Source organism: Ctenopharyngodon idella, chromosome 10, assembly GCF_019924925.1.
Source record: "Ctenopharyngodon idella isolate HZGC_01 chromosome 10, HZGC01, whole genome shotgun sequence".
Classification (NCBI taxonomy): Eukaryota; Metazoa; Chordata; class Actinopteri; order Cypriniformes; family Xenocyprididae; genus Ctenopharyngodon; species Ctenopharyngodon idella.
The window spans coordinates 38,188,061-38,206,425 of record NC_067229.1 but is presented as its reverse complement, the minus strand read 5'-3'; the positions used below and the strand labels follow the sequence as shown (position 1 = coordinate 38,206,425).

The window sequence follows — 18,365 nt, the reverse complement described above, 5'->3', positions numbered from 1 at the left end:
TAATGCAAGCTCTGGGATATTCTCTTACAGGTCTTAAAGGTGTTAAACCCAAAATTGCTTATTAAGTTATTACATGTGTCTTACAAGGACCATGGTGACCTAATCAGACCTGCTTGGGTACATTTTGTCTTGAGTACATCATTAAATGGTTGCAAGAGAAGTACATAGAACTTCAATAGATACTTTCCCTAGTCCCTTCCTGTTACGTAGGTACAACATATAAATGTTTAGTTTCAGAATACTTGCGGCTTCTTCTTCAGCTGCTTCTTCACTTTTTCCTCTCCTTGCATTCTGCAAATATCTTTCTTCTTTTGGGCCTTTCCTTCTCTATACTCTGACATTCACAAACTTCATCTGTTAGATACATTACTTTGGATATTAATACTTAATTTACTTGTCTTGAAACATTTGAATATAATTTGTTATTTCTTATTCAAATTTGACCTTTAACATAATCATTTCTCGTCTACCTGGATCTCACTGCATCAATTGTGAAATATTATTACAATTTAATATAACTATAGCAGGAAAGCGTACATTTTTATTTATTAAATGCATTGCTGTTTGAACACAATTTGTGTATGTTTTAACAACTAAAGAATGATATAAAAGTATTTTCAGTGATAACCAACATCATTTTGCAGGTACTGTCCATAGAGCTTGTTGTGAACAAGGACATTTCATGAAGTGCCTCGATAATAAGATAGCCTTGGCATTTACAGTGAGTGTCCATGTTTCACATTTTGACTTTTTTTTTTAACTAAGGGGAGTATTTTAGACAGCTGGAGAAAGAGAAACAGTCATTCATGGCTAATTGAAACCCAGTGAACAAGCGTGTTTATGCCTCAGCCACCTCAGCTGTTCAACAGAGAGAAAGAGAGGGAGGCATAGCTGAAAACTGTCTCACTACTCTCCTCAGAACGACATGACCTTTCATTTACAGCATCAGTTGGAAGCCTCTAGACTACACCTGCTCTTAAACATGAAGGCCAAACAGATGTCAAAAGCGCAGAGCTGAAGGCAGTTATCTCACTCCACAACATTTTTCAAATTAATTCATTTGTTGAATTCTGGCTGACGCTCTTCAGTCATGCAGGAAGATGTGGTAACATATTTGGTCAGCTGGTCCAGAGTCGGCACCAGGATGAATTACTTAGAATTTTGGATGGGGCACAAATTTGTCACTTTACCCTAAAAGCATGCTAAAATTAGTGGTTCATTAAAAGACCGAGAGCACATAGATATAGACATTAAATAAACATTTAAAATAAAATAAAATAAAATGGAAACACTTTACAGTAAGGTTCCATTTGTTAACTAAATACATTAGTTGCTTTAGCTCAATGGTTTATCTGATGAACAGATTGAATTTATGCTTTTATTTACATAAATATTCATCAACTCCCACATCAGTTGTGGTAAATGGAAGCTCAAGCATGTTCTCTTGATGTGCGAGAACCAATGAGGTTCATTCTCATGTGTTACGTAGCACGTTTGAGCTTCAGCAAGAGGTTTTTTCTTGTGCGTCAAGCAGTTTCGGGTGATGCTTTTGTTTATGTTCACTGATCAATGTTTGTGTGTGAATAAAAGCCTAAATTCAATCAGTTCATCATATAAAGTGAGTCTCTTCAGAAAATTTGGACTAAATCGCTCAATTCATATCTCTTCATGAACTTTTTGAAGCGTCAAAGTGTCAGCTGTGTAGCTGTCTACGGAGGGACGGAAAGCTCTCAGATTTAATCAAAAAGAGCTTCATTTGTGTTCCGAAGATGAATGAAAGTCTTATGAGTTTAGCCATGAGGGTGAGTAATTAATGACATAATTTTCCTTTTTGGGTGAACTATTCCTTTAATATTGATCAAAACACTGTATCTGGGGCCCGTTTCAGAAAGGAGGTTAACTCTGAGTATGTTAACCCTGAAATGAGGGAAACTCTGAGTTTTCCGTTTCAGAATGGGAGGTATATCAAACCCAAGAAAGCAGGGTAAGTCAAACCCGTCTCTGAAAGGGAAGTAACTTATACTCATGGTAGCTTACTCTGTGAACATAACCTGGTCAGGAGCAGGTTTTCATCTGTAAAACCAGAGTTTCTTTCGATCTCCTCCACATTTTTATAGCGCAAGCGATGTCTAAATACTTCATTCATTCATTCATTCATACTGCAAAAATGCTTTTCTTACTGAGAATTTTTGTCTTATTTCAAGTACAAATCCAGCGTTAGCGTCAGTTCTGGCATGTCACGTCAGTCAAGCTCGCATCAGCTGACTCCCAGGTGACTTGCGTCAACCTATAGGAATACGACGCCTATCACGGCATTCATATATAAGCTCCTCAGTATTATCAGCAGCTATTGCATTTCTCAGGAGCTAATTACCCTCCTCCATCCCCAGCTCCTCCTCTCTTCAGTCAGGATTGGCCTTATGATTCCCCTGAATCAGACTAATTCTTGAAATATGTGTATGTTAAATTATTGACATTAATGATATCTGCATATGTTGGTTCTGTTCTGTTTACCCTAGGGGGGTTATTGCTGCTCTGCTTGCTGTTCTTGCCCAGAACAGAACCATACCGCCAATACAAACTCTACGCAATTATCAATTATATTTGACGATAGTGGTCCTGACAGAAATACTACCTAAAAACTATATGCCAGTGTGGTAATAAAAATAATCTTAACGCGAACAGAAAACAAGATTATTTGGAGTGTCTATTACTAAGTGCAAATTTACACTAGCTCCGCCCACCAATGTCCTACAAGGTTAAAAAAGACGTGCATGATTTAATAGTCTCTGTGGTGTAGGCAGTAGCGGGTAAACTGACTTGTGACGCGATTGATCCTGGTTTGAGTCCACCTTTTGCCAAGCTTGCTCTTCTCTCTTTTCACATCACATATCACATCATTTTGTTTATTGTCAGAGCCAGAATGTTATTTATTCCCTGTGCACACAAGTGCCTCTGTTTGATGCTAACTAATCAGAGCAGCGGTAGCAGAGTCGCTTCTCCACAGTTTCATCAGTGAGAGCTCTTCAGAACACCCTGCATCCACCGCTCTCATAGCGCACGGAGCGGAATAGCTACAAACACAATCAGGGAGATAATTGATGGATGTGATAATTGATAGATATGCATGAGAAACCAATAAGACTGAGTAAATGAGATCATTATCAACAGCAGCGTTCATCAGGACAGAACAACACCCCTTATCAGCCGACTTAAGACACCGATAATCATACGCACTTCATTTGGTCATTAAGTTTGGAGAACTTTTCTTTAGGTCAAGACAAACATGGCTTTTCCATCCTACCCCTGATGAAATGACCCAATTACTGGGTTTTGAGTGGCATTAGCATTCTGAGCCGCATGGTGTTGCAAATGTGAGACGCTGGGGACCGAGGGAGAGTGCAGCTGCAGTGGGGGACGGTGGGAGGGGAGTTCACGCAGCATCCGGGGCGTAAAAGCTCACATTAAACTGGTGAGTCACTGCAAATGTGGCAACACACAAACTCACGAGTGTACGACGCGCTTGAATGCGTTCATCCACACAGCTTGTGCAAACGACACAGAGCGGGTCATGTTTCCATGACGACTGTTTGACTACAATGCAGGAACAGGGCACTTTCAAGCAGAAGCTTTCCCTTTAGAGCTCTGGCTGATGGGATGGCATATTTTTTTTACGCCCATCGTGGTGATTAAACACGAAATATCCCTCAGGCTGCGACATAATAGGACTCGGTTTCCTCAATACACACCCACGTGGACTAATTAGCACTATGAACTAACCACAGTTATTCCTGACAGCTAATGGAAACAAAGATGCTGTTAAAAGTAGGCAGAAGGGGTCATTTTGCTGAAGCTAGGCGGATGTTATTTAACAGCTCCACAGACTGAGCACGCTCTCAATAATGCTGTATTAATCCTGTCGCCCCCCTTGATTAACTTTAGCACTAATTCTAACTGAGCTCTGTTCCCACTACAGTTACAAAGTGAGCACAGAGGAGGCTTCATAATTAACAGTACCTAACCAGATTTCTCACCAGGTCTTAAACTAGGCAACAGCCGGTAAAATGTAGTATATGTGTCAAAATTAGCGAGCTGCCTTTTCGTCTATTGCCTACATAGACAGTTACTGCACTTTCTAAGGCAGCATCCTAATCATCATGGAACTACAGAAAAGACTGATCTTTTAATAGAGTTTAAAGGGTTAGTTCACCAAAAAATAAAAATTCTGTTATTAATTACTCACCATCATATCGTTCCACACCCCTAAGACCTTCGTTCATCTTCGGAACACAAATTAAGATGTTTTTGATAAAATACGATGGCTCAGTACGGCCTCTATTGACTGCAAGATAATTCACATTTTCAAATGCCCAGAAAGGTACTAAAGACATATTTAAAGCCCGGGATACACTGCATGATTTTGGCAAAGTAATGATCTTATAGGATTGCTAAAATCGTGCAGTGTATCCCGGGCTTAAAACAGTTCATGTGACTACAGTGGTTCAACCTTATGTTATGAAGCGATGAGAATACTCTTTGTGTGCCAAAAAAACAAAATAATGACTTTATTCAACAATATCTAGTGATGGGTGATTTAAAAACACAAATATTCCACAAACCATGGTAAATTATTACAGTTCATTCATGGTAAATGTTTGTACGGGTGGTGATTTTGGGATTTAAAAGTCTTCTAACTTCATTCATGGCACGTTTCTCCTGTTTTCCTCATCAGTTTTGTTAGGAATGTTGAGGCTCTTTCATCCGATTTAAAAGTAGTTTAATCATCAAGTGAATTGTGGTTTGTAACCGAGAGGTGTGTGTCGAATCGAAACGCTTCTCACTGGACTTCTCACTTCGTTCTGTTATCCACTGGGCCGTGCTGCGTAGTTCAAAGTAAACTAGTGAAACACATGAAAACAGCGCTTTTTGTTCTGTATTTGTTGTTACTGGCCGAGAAACAACTTCAGATGATTCAGTGACAGAGCGGTCCGAACAAATCCAAATCGTTTCAGATCGTTATGCAAGCGCATTTGGCCAATTCATGGAAAAGAAAGAATTGAGCCAAAAGAATGATTAATTCAAGAATGATTGGTATCGCTGGTTCAGTCAACAGAAATATGGGACACACATACTCTGAAATATTTGCACGGAAAGCGTTTCTCAGGTCAGTCGGAGAAGCGTGCATGGTACGAACAGTGCGTATACAGCTGTACAGCTGCAGGCGCCACTGCGGCCACGTATCTAACCAAATTTAGCCGCACCGCCAGGAAAAGGGGAGGGGGGAGGTTGGGGTGCCCTTGGGCCGGATGAAGATGATTGGCGGGCCGGATTTGGCCCACGGGCCATTAGTTGAAGAGCCCTGGTCTACATCATACCTAATTTTCACAATTAAAAGTTTTTGGAAAGACATCCAGCATTAAAACATAGCCTACTGAATGTTTTGTTCACATCAAATTAAATATTTCATCATCTCTGACTAAGGTCTACTGCTCTCTTTTATATATAATGTCTGGCAGCTTCAGACACTCTTGCTTTTCTTCAACATCTTTCAGAAGTATCAACACATAAAAGTGACATTTCTTTCATGACTCCTAAGAAAAATCTGTCTTTTAAGCTTGATTTTTCAACTAGCCTTGACACTTCCTTGATAAACAGCACAAAGCTCACGTAGCATTCAACCCGAGGCAAATCTGCACACTAAAGCAACTGAGGTTCCTTTTAATAAAGTGAACAGATGACACTGTACTGGGTGACTGAATGTGTGTGCGCAGGATAAATGTATCCCATGAATAAATGCATAATGAGCTTGATTCGGTCCTTTCCCGCTGGGTTTACTGCGGCACACCTTTCTTTTTTCTCTGGGGAAGTATGGAGTCTTTTTATCTCCTCAATGGCGACTCAATCCAATGGATCAACCTAATCTCACAATAAAATGTAGCTATTTTACGAGGTGGCAATTTCGTATGAATATATAAGATGTGAATCATACAAAAATGTATAATTTTTTGAAAAAAATGAGGGTCCACCCCAACCCCATCCCTAAACATAACCATCACTGGGGCGTAAGCAGATCATACAATATACGACTGCAATTGTACAAATTCATACAAATTAGCCACCAATTCGCCAAAACGTAAGATTAGTTATGAATTGCCATGAAATTGTGATGGATGGATCACGCAGGCCTCCAATATTTCTAATCAAAGCAATACATTTTAACACTAGTTTTGTCTACCCCTCCCACAACTCAGATAATTCAAAGATTATGTGTGTAAATCTAAAACACAGCATACGTTAAATCCCAGTGCCACCATATCAAACATTTTAAGTTTACAGCACCCATAATATTGTAGTAATGACTTTTCTTAAGTTCTCAAAGAAAAAAGGGTCAGTGAATCTATTCTACTTTGAAGATTTGCATTTTGGGAGCACAGAACACACACACATACACAGAGTGTGTTTATAGGCTAAACTCAGAGTGAACACCTGCTTTACTGGAGCAATCCATCATAGTGTTTTCTTTTCCCAGAACTCCATCTTCACTTGCTTGTTCACTTGTATTAGGATATTAGAAGTTCTATCAAAGACAGATTGGTGCTTAAAGCAGCTCATAATCATCATAATCTCACACGTACTCCAACACAAGTCCACAGTAGGCTTTCAATTGAGAACAGCAGGAAAAAAGGGGGAAAAAGCAATTAAACTGTCTTAACAGCATTAAGCGTGTTGCTGGGTTCTGGATGTCATGGTTGATCTCGTATTGTTGATGGAAGTACGGCGCTTTGACTAAAACACAGCACATCCACGGTCATCTGGATATGCCACGATATTAATATTTCATCACTGAGATGCAGGCAGAGAAACGAGATTCAAATGAAATTATCCTCGGTGGACGTGAAGGGTGTGCGCAAGAGGCATGTGGAATGGAGGAGAATCTTTTAATGAAACAGAGCAAGAATAGTGGGATATTTCTCATTACATCATTCTGATGTAATGGAGGAAGAGATTCTTTTTAACCTCCATTTAATCTCAGTGTCGTTTAGGAGAAACAATTGAGTGGTTAAAGAGGTCTTATTTGTGATTTATCTTTTCTAAGGGCTGAACAAATATGGTGAAGCAGAACAAAAAGAGTGTTTTAGGTTATTCATAAATGGCTGGCTGTTTCTGGACATGGTTAAATTACATCATTGCAATAACAGGAAAAAACACAGACTATTATTTTGGAGTTTGCAGGAGACAGACAAAACCTTCCTCAACAGATTGAAGGTCAAGCGGAGTTGTTAACATGTTTGTGTGCGCGCGCTCTTTGGGCTTCGTGCTGAGCACTTATCGCTCTGTGTTAGTGTCTGATTCAACACTGCTTTCCCCCTCTGTGTTCTTTCATTCAATCCCATCACCTGTTCTGTCATGTGCTCAATTCATGATGTTTCCTCCTGCATTTATCTACCTCTTTAGTTGTGATTCAAAATAAAAAGCTAACTAACTGTCTTGCTGCCTACATACACTGAAAAAAAAAAGGTTTAGAAACAATTTTACCAAATATGATACCAAATACGATACATCAGTCTTTTGAGGAATGTTCAACTCACAATCATCATTGCATTACATTGTATTATACGCTTTTCCCACAGCAAAAACTACAGTAAAAAGTTTTTGATCATAAAACTAAGCATTTAAATATCATCTTACAAAGACATATTATTGGGAGATATAGAGTGATTATTGATATTTATATGCATTTATGCAAGTATCAGAATTTCATCTTACTTTCTGGCCATATAAATATCACTGCACCAAATTGCAATTTCCCTCTTCGAGTGAGAGCACAACACCTATACCCCCCTCCCTATAGACTATATATTTCCAGTATTTCTGCTGCAATTATGAAAACGCTGCTTATTTTCAAACTGGGAGTGTCGATAGATTTAATTAATTAACCACATTTCATCAAAACTTCATTATTTTTTAGAAGTTTCAAGAACAGACATATAACAAAAAACAAAAATCCTAACAGAAATATGATTCAGTTTATATCCTGATTTTTTGTTTTTTAGCATTTTAATTTTGAGGTAAATTATTGTAATTTTATTCATTTTAAGTCATCCTGAGGCCCCCTAGTCGGCCCTGGCTCCCTGTTTGATAACCATTACTCCAAACCAACTGTTTATTTGATCCAAGACCTGTTTTAAACCATTCATCAAATCTCTCTCATACATCCCACCCAAAATGCAGTTGACTCTGAACATTAATATTTCAATCCCATAAAAGAAAAGCCTGTGCTAATCTAAATCCACAGCTAATCGCTGGCCTCCTTATCTGGTTTATTTATGAAAAGTCATCAATCACTGAATATGTTGATCTTATTTGCACAGTGTGAAGAGTGATAAATGACACTAAATTCATGAAAAGCAAAAAAAAAAAAAAAAAAGGATGTCAAACCTATTCGCCACTCACTCTGCGTGGGCACTGAACTCATTAAGTGGGTGATAGGCAATGTCACGGCTGTGCATAATGTCATGAACATGCAGTAAATAAATGAAAAATCAAAACTCACGTATGGTACAGATTCCAAAGTGTCCGTGTTGACAATAATTGGGGCAGGACTTGCCTGTGAAAAAGAGAAAGGGAGGGAAAGAGAGATGGATGGAGAGGAAAACAGAAAGAGAGAGAGAGAAAGATAAAGATCAGAGTGGATTGGAGATGCATGAACTGGCCTAGTTTTTAAGGGATACAGCAGAGAATGATGGGCACCGCTGAGCTCACAGATGCCATGATGAAGAGCACAACTTAAAAACAACAGTCGACAGCAACACCCACTGTACTGGAACAACATATTTACACACACACACACACACACACACACACACACACACACAGTTGGATGAATTATGAAAAAACATGGCATCACTTAGAGTATGATCATTGCTTGGAAAAAAAATTGTATGACATGAATGTTGAAATTGTTTATGTTTCTCGCTCTCTCTGGTGCTGTGTAGTTAGTTTCTGATGACAACACAAAGTCAATTAATCTCTCCCACACAGCACTGAGGCCAGAAATCTTAGTGGGTGGACCTCTATTCTGTGCCTTCTCTCTAATTTCATTTAGCGTTGTGAAGTGTAACCCCTTCATTAGCCTTTATTAGAAAAGATTTGCTCATTTTACACAGCATAATGTACCACAATTCACTGTACAATAACAATAACTGCACAGTTAGGCTAATTTGCCTTAAATAATGATGTCTGAGGTCCCAGAGGCAGGAATAAATCATGTGAATTACTGCGGACCACAACACCTCACAAATACATTTTTAAACCATATGAAGAAATATGATGATACTGTATGCAGATATGATTATGCAGTTTTTATTTCCAAACTATTTGTATTTGAATCTGCAATCAATTTGGTTGGACCAGTGCCACTGGCCTTATATGACCTCATCCCTGCATCCATACACAAACAAACACACTGATGTTAATATCTCATCTTAGATGTGAACGTTAACAGCTCAAATATGAATCAAACTCACAAATATAACTAAAATAAATCACTTAAAAGGCTTAATCCCAGTTACTACTAGGTAAACAGCAGGACAACTTTCATTTAGATAAACGTCCTCATGAAGTGTAATTGTTCTGAGTGATAATCCAAAGTATTACACTGAATATGATGGAATATCAGTATATTGCCATTCAAAAGTCTTTTAAAGAGATTAATACTTTTATTCAGCAAGAATGATTTAAATAAGCAAAAAGTGACAGTAAAGCCATTTATAATGTTACAAAATATGTTCTTTTAAACTGTCTATACATCAAAAAAATCCTAGAAAAAAAAGTATCAACATTTCCACAAAAATATTAAGCAGCACAACTGTTTTCAACACTGAAAATAATAAGAAATGTTTCTTGAGCAGCAAATCAGCATATTAGAATGATTTCTAAAGGATCATGTGACACTGAATACTGGAGCAATGATGCTGAAAATTCAGCTTTGCATCACAGGAATAAATTAGATTTTAAAATATATTTAAACAGAAAACAGTTGGCCATTTTTTCTTGCTGTATTTTTGATCAGATAAATGCAGCCTTGGTGAGCAGAAGAGACTTGTTTGAAACACATTTAAAAAATATTGAAAAATCTAAAAATGTTTTGTGAAACCTGCATGTAAATCCCATCGTGACTAGATTCTGACACACATTTTCTCTTTCGTTCACTAAGAGGTGGGGTTGGGAAATCAACGTCCTTCAACTGAGCACTTTAAATAGAATAAATAGTTAGTTTGAGTTTAACAAAAGCTAATACTGCATATCTGATGCTGCAGTTCATGCCATATGTTTTGCCTGCATGACTAAACGTCTTTTTAATTTTCTTTGTTTTATTTTCTTTTAGAGGTTATTTATTTACTTTTTTATTTAGTGACAAAATTACTGAGGAATGAGTGGGGTAATAGTTTCGGGAAGCACTCAAACCAGCATCATTTGCATTAGTCCCACAGTTCAACATGTCTAATAGATGTTTAGCATCTGTGTTGGCTGTTCTCGCTTCCACTGATGTCAAACACATTTCACAACTTCGTATTAGGCTAAACAACAGCCATTTGTAAATCGAAGCAAGTAAACACTAGCTCAATGGCACTATAAAAACATTGCTCTGTTGTTGGAGAATCCCAACCAGCCCATCACAGCAACACTTGCTCAACCAATGGCTTGAATTTGGGTTGGGGTTTGTATCTGTTTTTCTGAATTTGTTTGAATTTTTATCTGTTTTTCTGACCAATGGCAGACCTGTGTTTAGGAAACCTGATTGAAAACAGTCATTATTTTTGTAATTCTATTTGTTACCACTAGAGGCACACCACCTTTAGCAATAATGAAAGGTGGGCTAGCACACTCCACAAACTCGTTCAGCTGGAGGCTTATCACAGACGCATTAGCATTCAGAGATGTCCTACTACACAAATCCCCAGAGAGATACAGCCGGCCTGTAGCGGCGACTAAAGATCGATCGGCAGCAGAGATTGAGGCTGTCCCTGCTTACTGCGCACTGCCTCTAATTACATTAATACATCTCCTGCCTTGAGAGCTACAGCCTCAATCACTGAGGGACCGGAGAACCAGAGAGATGTGTTGGAAAGCACAGAAAGGAAAAACCTCATTAAAAGCTCCAGCTTTGCCACCGAGGTTTGAAAGACAAAGTCAGCTTGAGTTCACACTTAACAATGTCTTTGTTTTTAACCCTGTGAATCATGAAATAGTCTGAAATATATCAGTTTTATTCAGAGACCCAAACTGAGCAAAAATACCATGAAATTTAGTGCAGCTGCTAAAATTCATATGGCCAAAAAGATGGAATTTTGATAGCTTATAACGCAAATCAGTGAGATTTTAAAACAGTATCACAGAATACTTACATAAATGCACATAAATATCAGTTGACATTCTATATCTCTCAATAATGTCTTAGTAAGATGATATTTAAATGCTTAGTTTTATGAACAAAGTTCTGTAGTTTTCATTGTGGGGGCAAAACATACAAATAAACGTTCCTCACAAGCATGTATCATATGTAAGCATGTATCATATGTGACCCTGGACCACAAAACCAGTAATAAGGGTCAATTTTTTGAAATTGAGATTTATACATCACTAAACCTGAATAAATAAGCTTTACATTGATATATGGTTTGTTAGGATAATACAATATTTGGCCGAGATGCAACTATTTGAAAATCTGGAATCTGAGGGTGCAAAAAATCAAAATATTGAGAAAATTGCCTTTAAAGTTGTCCAAATGAAGTCCTTAGCAATGCATATCCACTCACAAAAATAATTTTTTGATATATTTAGGGTAGGAAATGTACAAAATATCTTCAAAGAACATGATCTTTACTTAATATCCTAATGATTTTTGGCATAAAAGAAAAATCGATAATTTTATTTTTTTGTTTTGCAAATTTATTTGTTGGCTATTGCTACAAATATACCCGTGCGACTTATGACTGGTTTTGTGATCCTGGGTCACATATTTGATACTCACATTTCAACATGTTTTTTTTTTTTTCTCTAAAAATAATGTATGTATAATCAAGTAAACCTACAGTAAGCTGAGTCCAGTAAGTGTTCATCTTGAAATATTTCTAACAATATAAAACTGATTCTTACAGTTACTTTGTAAAAATCAATAAAGTTTTCACTACAAAAAGACGTGTACGAATTGAAATTGGACATTTTTAAGTATGATACTAAAAGCCCTTTTACTTGCTAAGAAAGTATAAACTATCAATCAGACAATGGGTTTTCAGCAAAGTTTCATCACGTTGATAATTTAGAAGCCTTAGAAATTTGCATATCAAATAGATTTATAGGGTTAAGTATATTCTGCAAGCATCTCCCACTTTTTTTTTTTTGATAAATGACAAGGCGGGATCAACAACAGAAATGTGCCATCTAGCTGGAGCTATTATGTACTGATGAGGTCCATCACGGCATGGCAGACAAACATTAAAGAGATTAAAAGATAATTGCAGCGTTATCTCAAAATATGACAGTTTAATGGTCGGAAATAAAAAGCAAACAGAACGTAAATGAGCAAAAGCTAAGTTTAATATGTCCCTGAATGACAAAGAGCAATATTGGCCATTTCAGATAGTGAGTCATAAACAGGCCGTCCCCTGAGACACATCCACTCAGAAAGATGACTCCAATTTTCAACTAGGATGACATTTCTAAACTACTAGTCATAAGCGTGAAGACAGCTTTTGCATATTGCAGATTTCAATTTTTATTAAAAGATCTTGAATATCATGTTGATATTCTGAGCTCTATAATACCAAAGCCCAGTTTTAATTTGAACCCGTCACTGTTAAAACACTACATGCTCCCACCAGGTGGTACAATAAATAAATATGACTGCATTCATCAATATGCAAATGATATGCAGATTTATTTTAGATTAACACCAGATATCCACCAGTTCATCAGCACTCTGTCTGATAGTATAATATTAACTCTGTGGATGTGGGTGTCTATAACTTTTCTACAGAGATTAATATAATACCAGCACATCCGAAATTTAATTTGGGTACCTTGAATAATTAACACTGAAGATCAAAGACAACAGCAAGAATTGCTGAGTCATTTTGTCTTTATGTGGCTTTGGTGTATTTGATGACCTCATACTGAAACTAAATGTGGTTCAGAGTAATTTAAGGTTATCTGATTTATTAGTTATTTGTTCTTTCACAAAGTAATCAATACAAAAGAGCACTGTGGAGGTATCATTGTACAGTGAGGATATCAGACCGTATTTTCATGGGACTTAAATAAATAAATAGAAATAGAAAGTTATTTTAAACAGCGATATTTTAGATTACTGTTTTACTGTATTTTTGATCAAATAGATGAAGCCTTAGTGAGCATAAGAGACTTCTTTCAAAAACAGATTTTAAAAAAATCTTACCGACCACAAACTTCTGAAAGGTAGTGTGCATATACACCATAGTATCAAACAACATAGTATTACCATAGTGGTACTACTATGTCAAAAATAAATAAATAAATAAATACACAGACAAACCACAAACATGGTAATCTATTTTTCTTTTGTTAGGGAATGTAGCTTGTGTGAAATAAGACAGTGAGGGCTGAAATATACAAACTGTAAACCCTTGGATATTTCCACCTAACACTTAGGCTACGTTCACACTGCGAGCCTTAATGCTCAATTTCGATTTTTGTTCTGATCTGATTTATTTTTTTTTAATAGCTGTTCACATTGTTGTTTTAAATGTGGCCAATATCAGATCTCCAGACCTGCATGCGCAAAAGAACGATACAAACGGGGTTGCCAGGTTTTTACCACAAAATCCACTCAATTGCTTCTCAAAAATAGTCCAAAACTAGCCCAATCGTGTCCCGTGGGGTATCCGGGTAAAAATCGTGTTCCGACGGTTAAATATCACATTAGTGCAACAACTCCAACCCATGGAGTTGCAAAACAACCCGCGGCAACAGTGAAACAGTAACCCAATTCTGAGGGAAAACCGTGGACTTAGCAACACACACAGTGCGCTGTCATACAGAAGTAAACAAGGAGGGCATTAAAGTAAGTGATCTGCAGCGGAAGCGGAAGCTTCAATGTGAAAAATAAAGACAATGATGTGACAAAAGAGAGCAGAATTTTGAAACTTTTATGATACGAGCCCTCATGTTTTGCTTGTATTATAGAGCTGTCTCTGTAATACTTACGAGTTCTGACACATCACTGCACTTCTACTGACTACCTTTCGCAACAGTCTTGATAAAATTGGGTATGTAAAATCTTTGAACAGACTCCCATGAGCGCAGAATCGTGACTAATGTTGATCTCGAGTGATGTAAAAATCGCATGAATTCCGATATGACTGTTCACACTGTGGTCACATTACAAATCAGACCTGTATCGGATTTAGTACCACATATGGAAGTGGTACAAATCGGAATTGAAAAGATCAGATTCCATATGATTTGTTCTGTTCGCAATGTAATGGGGAAAACAGATATGTGTCACATGTGGGCAAAAAAAAATCAGATTTGGGCCACATTTACCTGCAATAACCGAAATTGCAATGCTTTATCTGAGGTGTTGTGCATGCAAAATTGCTGTTTGAGGAATAGAGAACGCAGTCATGACAGCTAAATGTGATACAGAACCTTCTATATGGAAGTTTCTCAAGCCATTGAGGGAATTTATTTGTGCATGCAGCTTTATCGGCAGCAGGGGCAGTGGGTTGCTGGCCTAACACGTCTCTTCATGTCAATTCTAGTGCTAATGAAGTCTAGACTGTAGGACACTGATGAGACAAAAGACAACAGAAGAAGGGCACCAGTGCCAAACGTACACAGACAGCATCTACTCTCGATGTAAACGCGCACTGCAAAATAGCTAGCACTTCGTTAAAACCCTGGCTGGGCAAAACAGACAGATTTGAATAAATCTTGGTAGAAAAAGCTTTTCAATGGGCACACAGACTCTTTGTTGATGTGTTCATTAATTCACTCACAATCGACGGAAGTGGACGCTGTCTGTTTCCAGCATTATCTGTCTGTAAGTGCTCGCAAACACATGGATACAGAGCACGACCGGCCTCTTTCAGCCAGCGCTCACGTGGCCCAGCCCAGCACAGAGGTTATGGCATTACATAATCAACTTCACACACAGCTCTCAATAAACATTAGGGGATAAAAAAAAGATTTGTGTGTGTTAAAAATGGCATGGCATGCTATGGAATGGAACAGCATATCATAGTATACCATAGTATTTTTAAGGCTAAAGATGCAAGAAATAGATAAGTTGCTGTGTCTGAATCCAAGTTTAGTATGAAAAATGTGTGTGTGTGTGTGGCATAGGGCAGACCAGCTCTGCAGTGTTTGGTAAAGAGAGCACGAACACAAACATCTTAAGGGCTTATTGTGGAGCCAAACTGGGGCAGACTTTCTGCTTTAAGCATCTTCATGCCTCTGCAGAGTTGGGAAAAGTCTTGGTACGCAGAAGTGTCTGTTTTCAGCGTATCAGCATTTTAGGGCAGGTAATACAAGATCAAGAAAGTACTCAGGTTTAAACTCAGAGTTTATGCCACTTTATGTAACTTAAAACATCACGTCAGACTTCTGGAATACTTTTTCAGCTAGTGCAGGTCTTTTGAGGAGTGTTTAACATTGTGTTGTGGCACAGATGTTTATGAGATCCAGACCACTGAACAGAAAGTCTTATCACCTCAAAAATGGGTGTGAAGTGCATTGCTACTCAGGCAAAACATGATTAATACAGTGTGGCGTACCTAGGGACCCTATCGACACCAAGGTTAATTGTGTGTTAATAAGCACAATGGAATAATTACGGTTGTCCTTATGAGTGATAGTATTTCACCTTAGCTGTGAGAACTGTATCTCAGTGAATTAAATCGCAAGAGGGATGAATGTAAACTTCAATTAAACTACTCATCAGACATTCCTAATTTGATTTCCGGTATATCAAATTACCAGATGAAAAATACCCTTTAGTTAAACAAAGAGACCAGTCATGAGCATTTAAAAATACAACTGAATGAAGATTCATTATACAGCATACTGATCATTTTGCCCTTGGAAAACGGCAAAGGGTATTTGAATTTTGCAGAAGAGCAAACAACTGCAAATTACACTAACTAGTGGTTGGCTTTTTGCTTAACCAAATGTTAAAGATGATGATAAATAATGATTGGTCTGCAGATGTGTGATGTGCTGCTCAGAGAGGTCCTGCAAAGGCGTTCAGAGACTCTGCTCTTGTCCCACTTTACCGCTCTCAATAATTCAGGCCACAGAAACTATACATAGAGCTACCACACCACCGTCAATAATGCACAAGAAGAAAAAGTCAACAACAACAGTCTTAAAAGAGCTGAAAACCACAGAGACACCAAAGCAGCATCGAAAAGCAGGAGACTAGAGGGACCCCATATAAACACATCAATGCATATATTAGGGGTTTCAAGTTAATGATTCAATTTTTTTTTTTTTTTTTTTATAAATTACTTACTAAATTAAAAAAAATTAAATTAATAGTTATGCTACCATCCAACAGTTTGGAATCCATACAATTTTATTTTTTTCAAGAAATTATTAATATTTTTATTCAGCAAGGATGTATGGAATTGTTTAAAATTGACAGTAAAGACATGTATAATGTTATAAAAGATTTCTATTTCATATAAATGATTTCTATTCATCACTAAATCTGAAAAAAAAAAAAAAAAAAAAAAAAAACACAACAACATGAAGCAGCACAACAGTTTTCAACACTGATAATAATAAGAAATGTTACTTGAGAACCAAATCAGTATATTAGAATGATTTCTGAAGGATCATGTGACACTGAAGACTGGAGTAATGATGCTAAAAATTTAGCTTTGCCATCATAAGAATAAATTACATTTTAAAATATATTCAACTTGAAATCAAAACAGCCTTGGTAAGCATGAGAGACTTCAAAAACATTTAAAAAAATTTACTGACCCTGAAGCATAATTTTTAATTTTCTAATTTAATTATATAAAAATAATTAAAAAAATTTTACATTCTTATGAATTAATCAAATTTATTGCAATTAAATTACATGTATGCTGAGAGGGAAAAAAATGGCATTTATGTATGGGTCTTTTTTTTCATTCTTAAATATTAATATACAAATTACTGTGTGCTGGTAAACACACAAACATGCACACAAAATAATTTTCTGGTCCTATAGTAAAAGTAGTGGTTAAAAGTGTTTCTTGGTGACTTTCTCTGAACGGAAAGATGATCAGAGAGAGGTCTAACCATGTCCGGTCAACAGTTGATTGAAAACCACTCCCAGCCTGCACACACAGCGTCCCCGTAGCCCTATACATCACACAGGGTGTCTACTCTACAGATATAAACAAGTTAAATTTAAGACTTAAGACCTTTTTTAATACCACCTTATATGAGATTTAAGACCAAACCTGCGATGGAAATCTAAATGTTATGCAAGCTTTTTTCAAGGTAAATTTAAGTGTCTTAAGTTCACAGTTCACAATTCACAGTGTATAGTATACAGTGGGTACGGAAAGTATTCAGACCCCCTTACATTTTTCACTCTTTGTTATATTGCAGCCATTTGCTAAAATCATTTAAGTTCATTTTTTTTCCTCAATGTACACACAGCACCCCATATTGACAGAAAAACACTGAATTGTTGACATTTTTGCAGATTTATTAAAAAAGAAAAACTGAAATATCACATGGTCCTAAGTATTCAGACCCTTTGCTGTGACACTCATATATTTAACTGCTGTCCATTTCTTCTGATCATCCTTGAGATGGTTCTACACCTTCATTTGAGTCCAGCTGTGTTTGATTATACTGATTGGACTTGATTAGGAAAGCCACACACCTGTCTATATAAGACCTTACAGCTCACAGTGCATGTCAGAGCAAATGAGAATCACGAGGTCAAAGGAACTGCCTGAAGAGCTCAGAGACAGAATTGTGGCAAGGTCCAGATCTGGCCAAGGTTACAAAAAAAATTCTGCTGCACTTAAGGTTCCTAAGAGCACAGTGGCCTCCATAATCCTTAAATGGAAGACATTTGGGATGACCAGAACCCTTCCTAGAGCTGGTCGTCTGGCCAAACTGAGCTATCGGGGGAGAAGAGCCTTGGTGAGAGAGGTAAAGAAGAACCCAAAGATCACTGTGGCTGAGCTCCAGAGATGCAGTCGGGAGATGGGAGAAAGTTGTAGAAAGTCAACCATCACTGCAGCCCTCCACCAGTCGGGGCTTTATGGCAGAGTGGCCCGACGGAAGCCTCTCCTCAGTGCAAGACACACAAAAAA

At 37.4% G+C, this 18,365-nt stretch overlaps 1 protein-coding gene across 26 annotated transcripts in view; it reads right to left on the bottom strand.

Moving 5' to 3' along the window:
• The window catches only part of dlg2 (discs, large homolog 2 (Drosophila)), a 246,565-nt gene that overhangs the window by 81,150 nt on the left and 147,050 nt on the right, over positions 1–18,365 (bottom strand). For 24 of the 26 annotated variants that reach the window (XM_051909206.1, XM_051909209.1, XM_051909208.1 and 21 more), the window contains one exon: positions 8,555–8,608. The exons of the other annotated variants lie outside the window; for them this stretch is intronic. In XM_051909206.1, the coding sequence (XP_051765166.1) occupies positions 8,555–8,608 (54 nt within the window). The remainder of the gene's footprint in view (positions 1–8,554; positions 8,609–18,365) is intronic. 26 annotated transcript variants of the gene reach the window in all.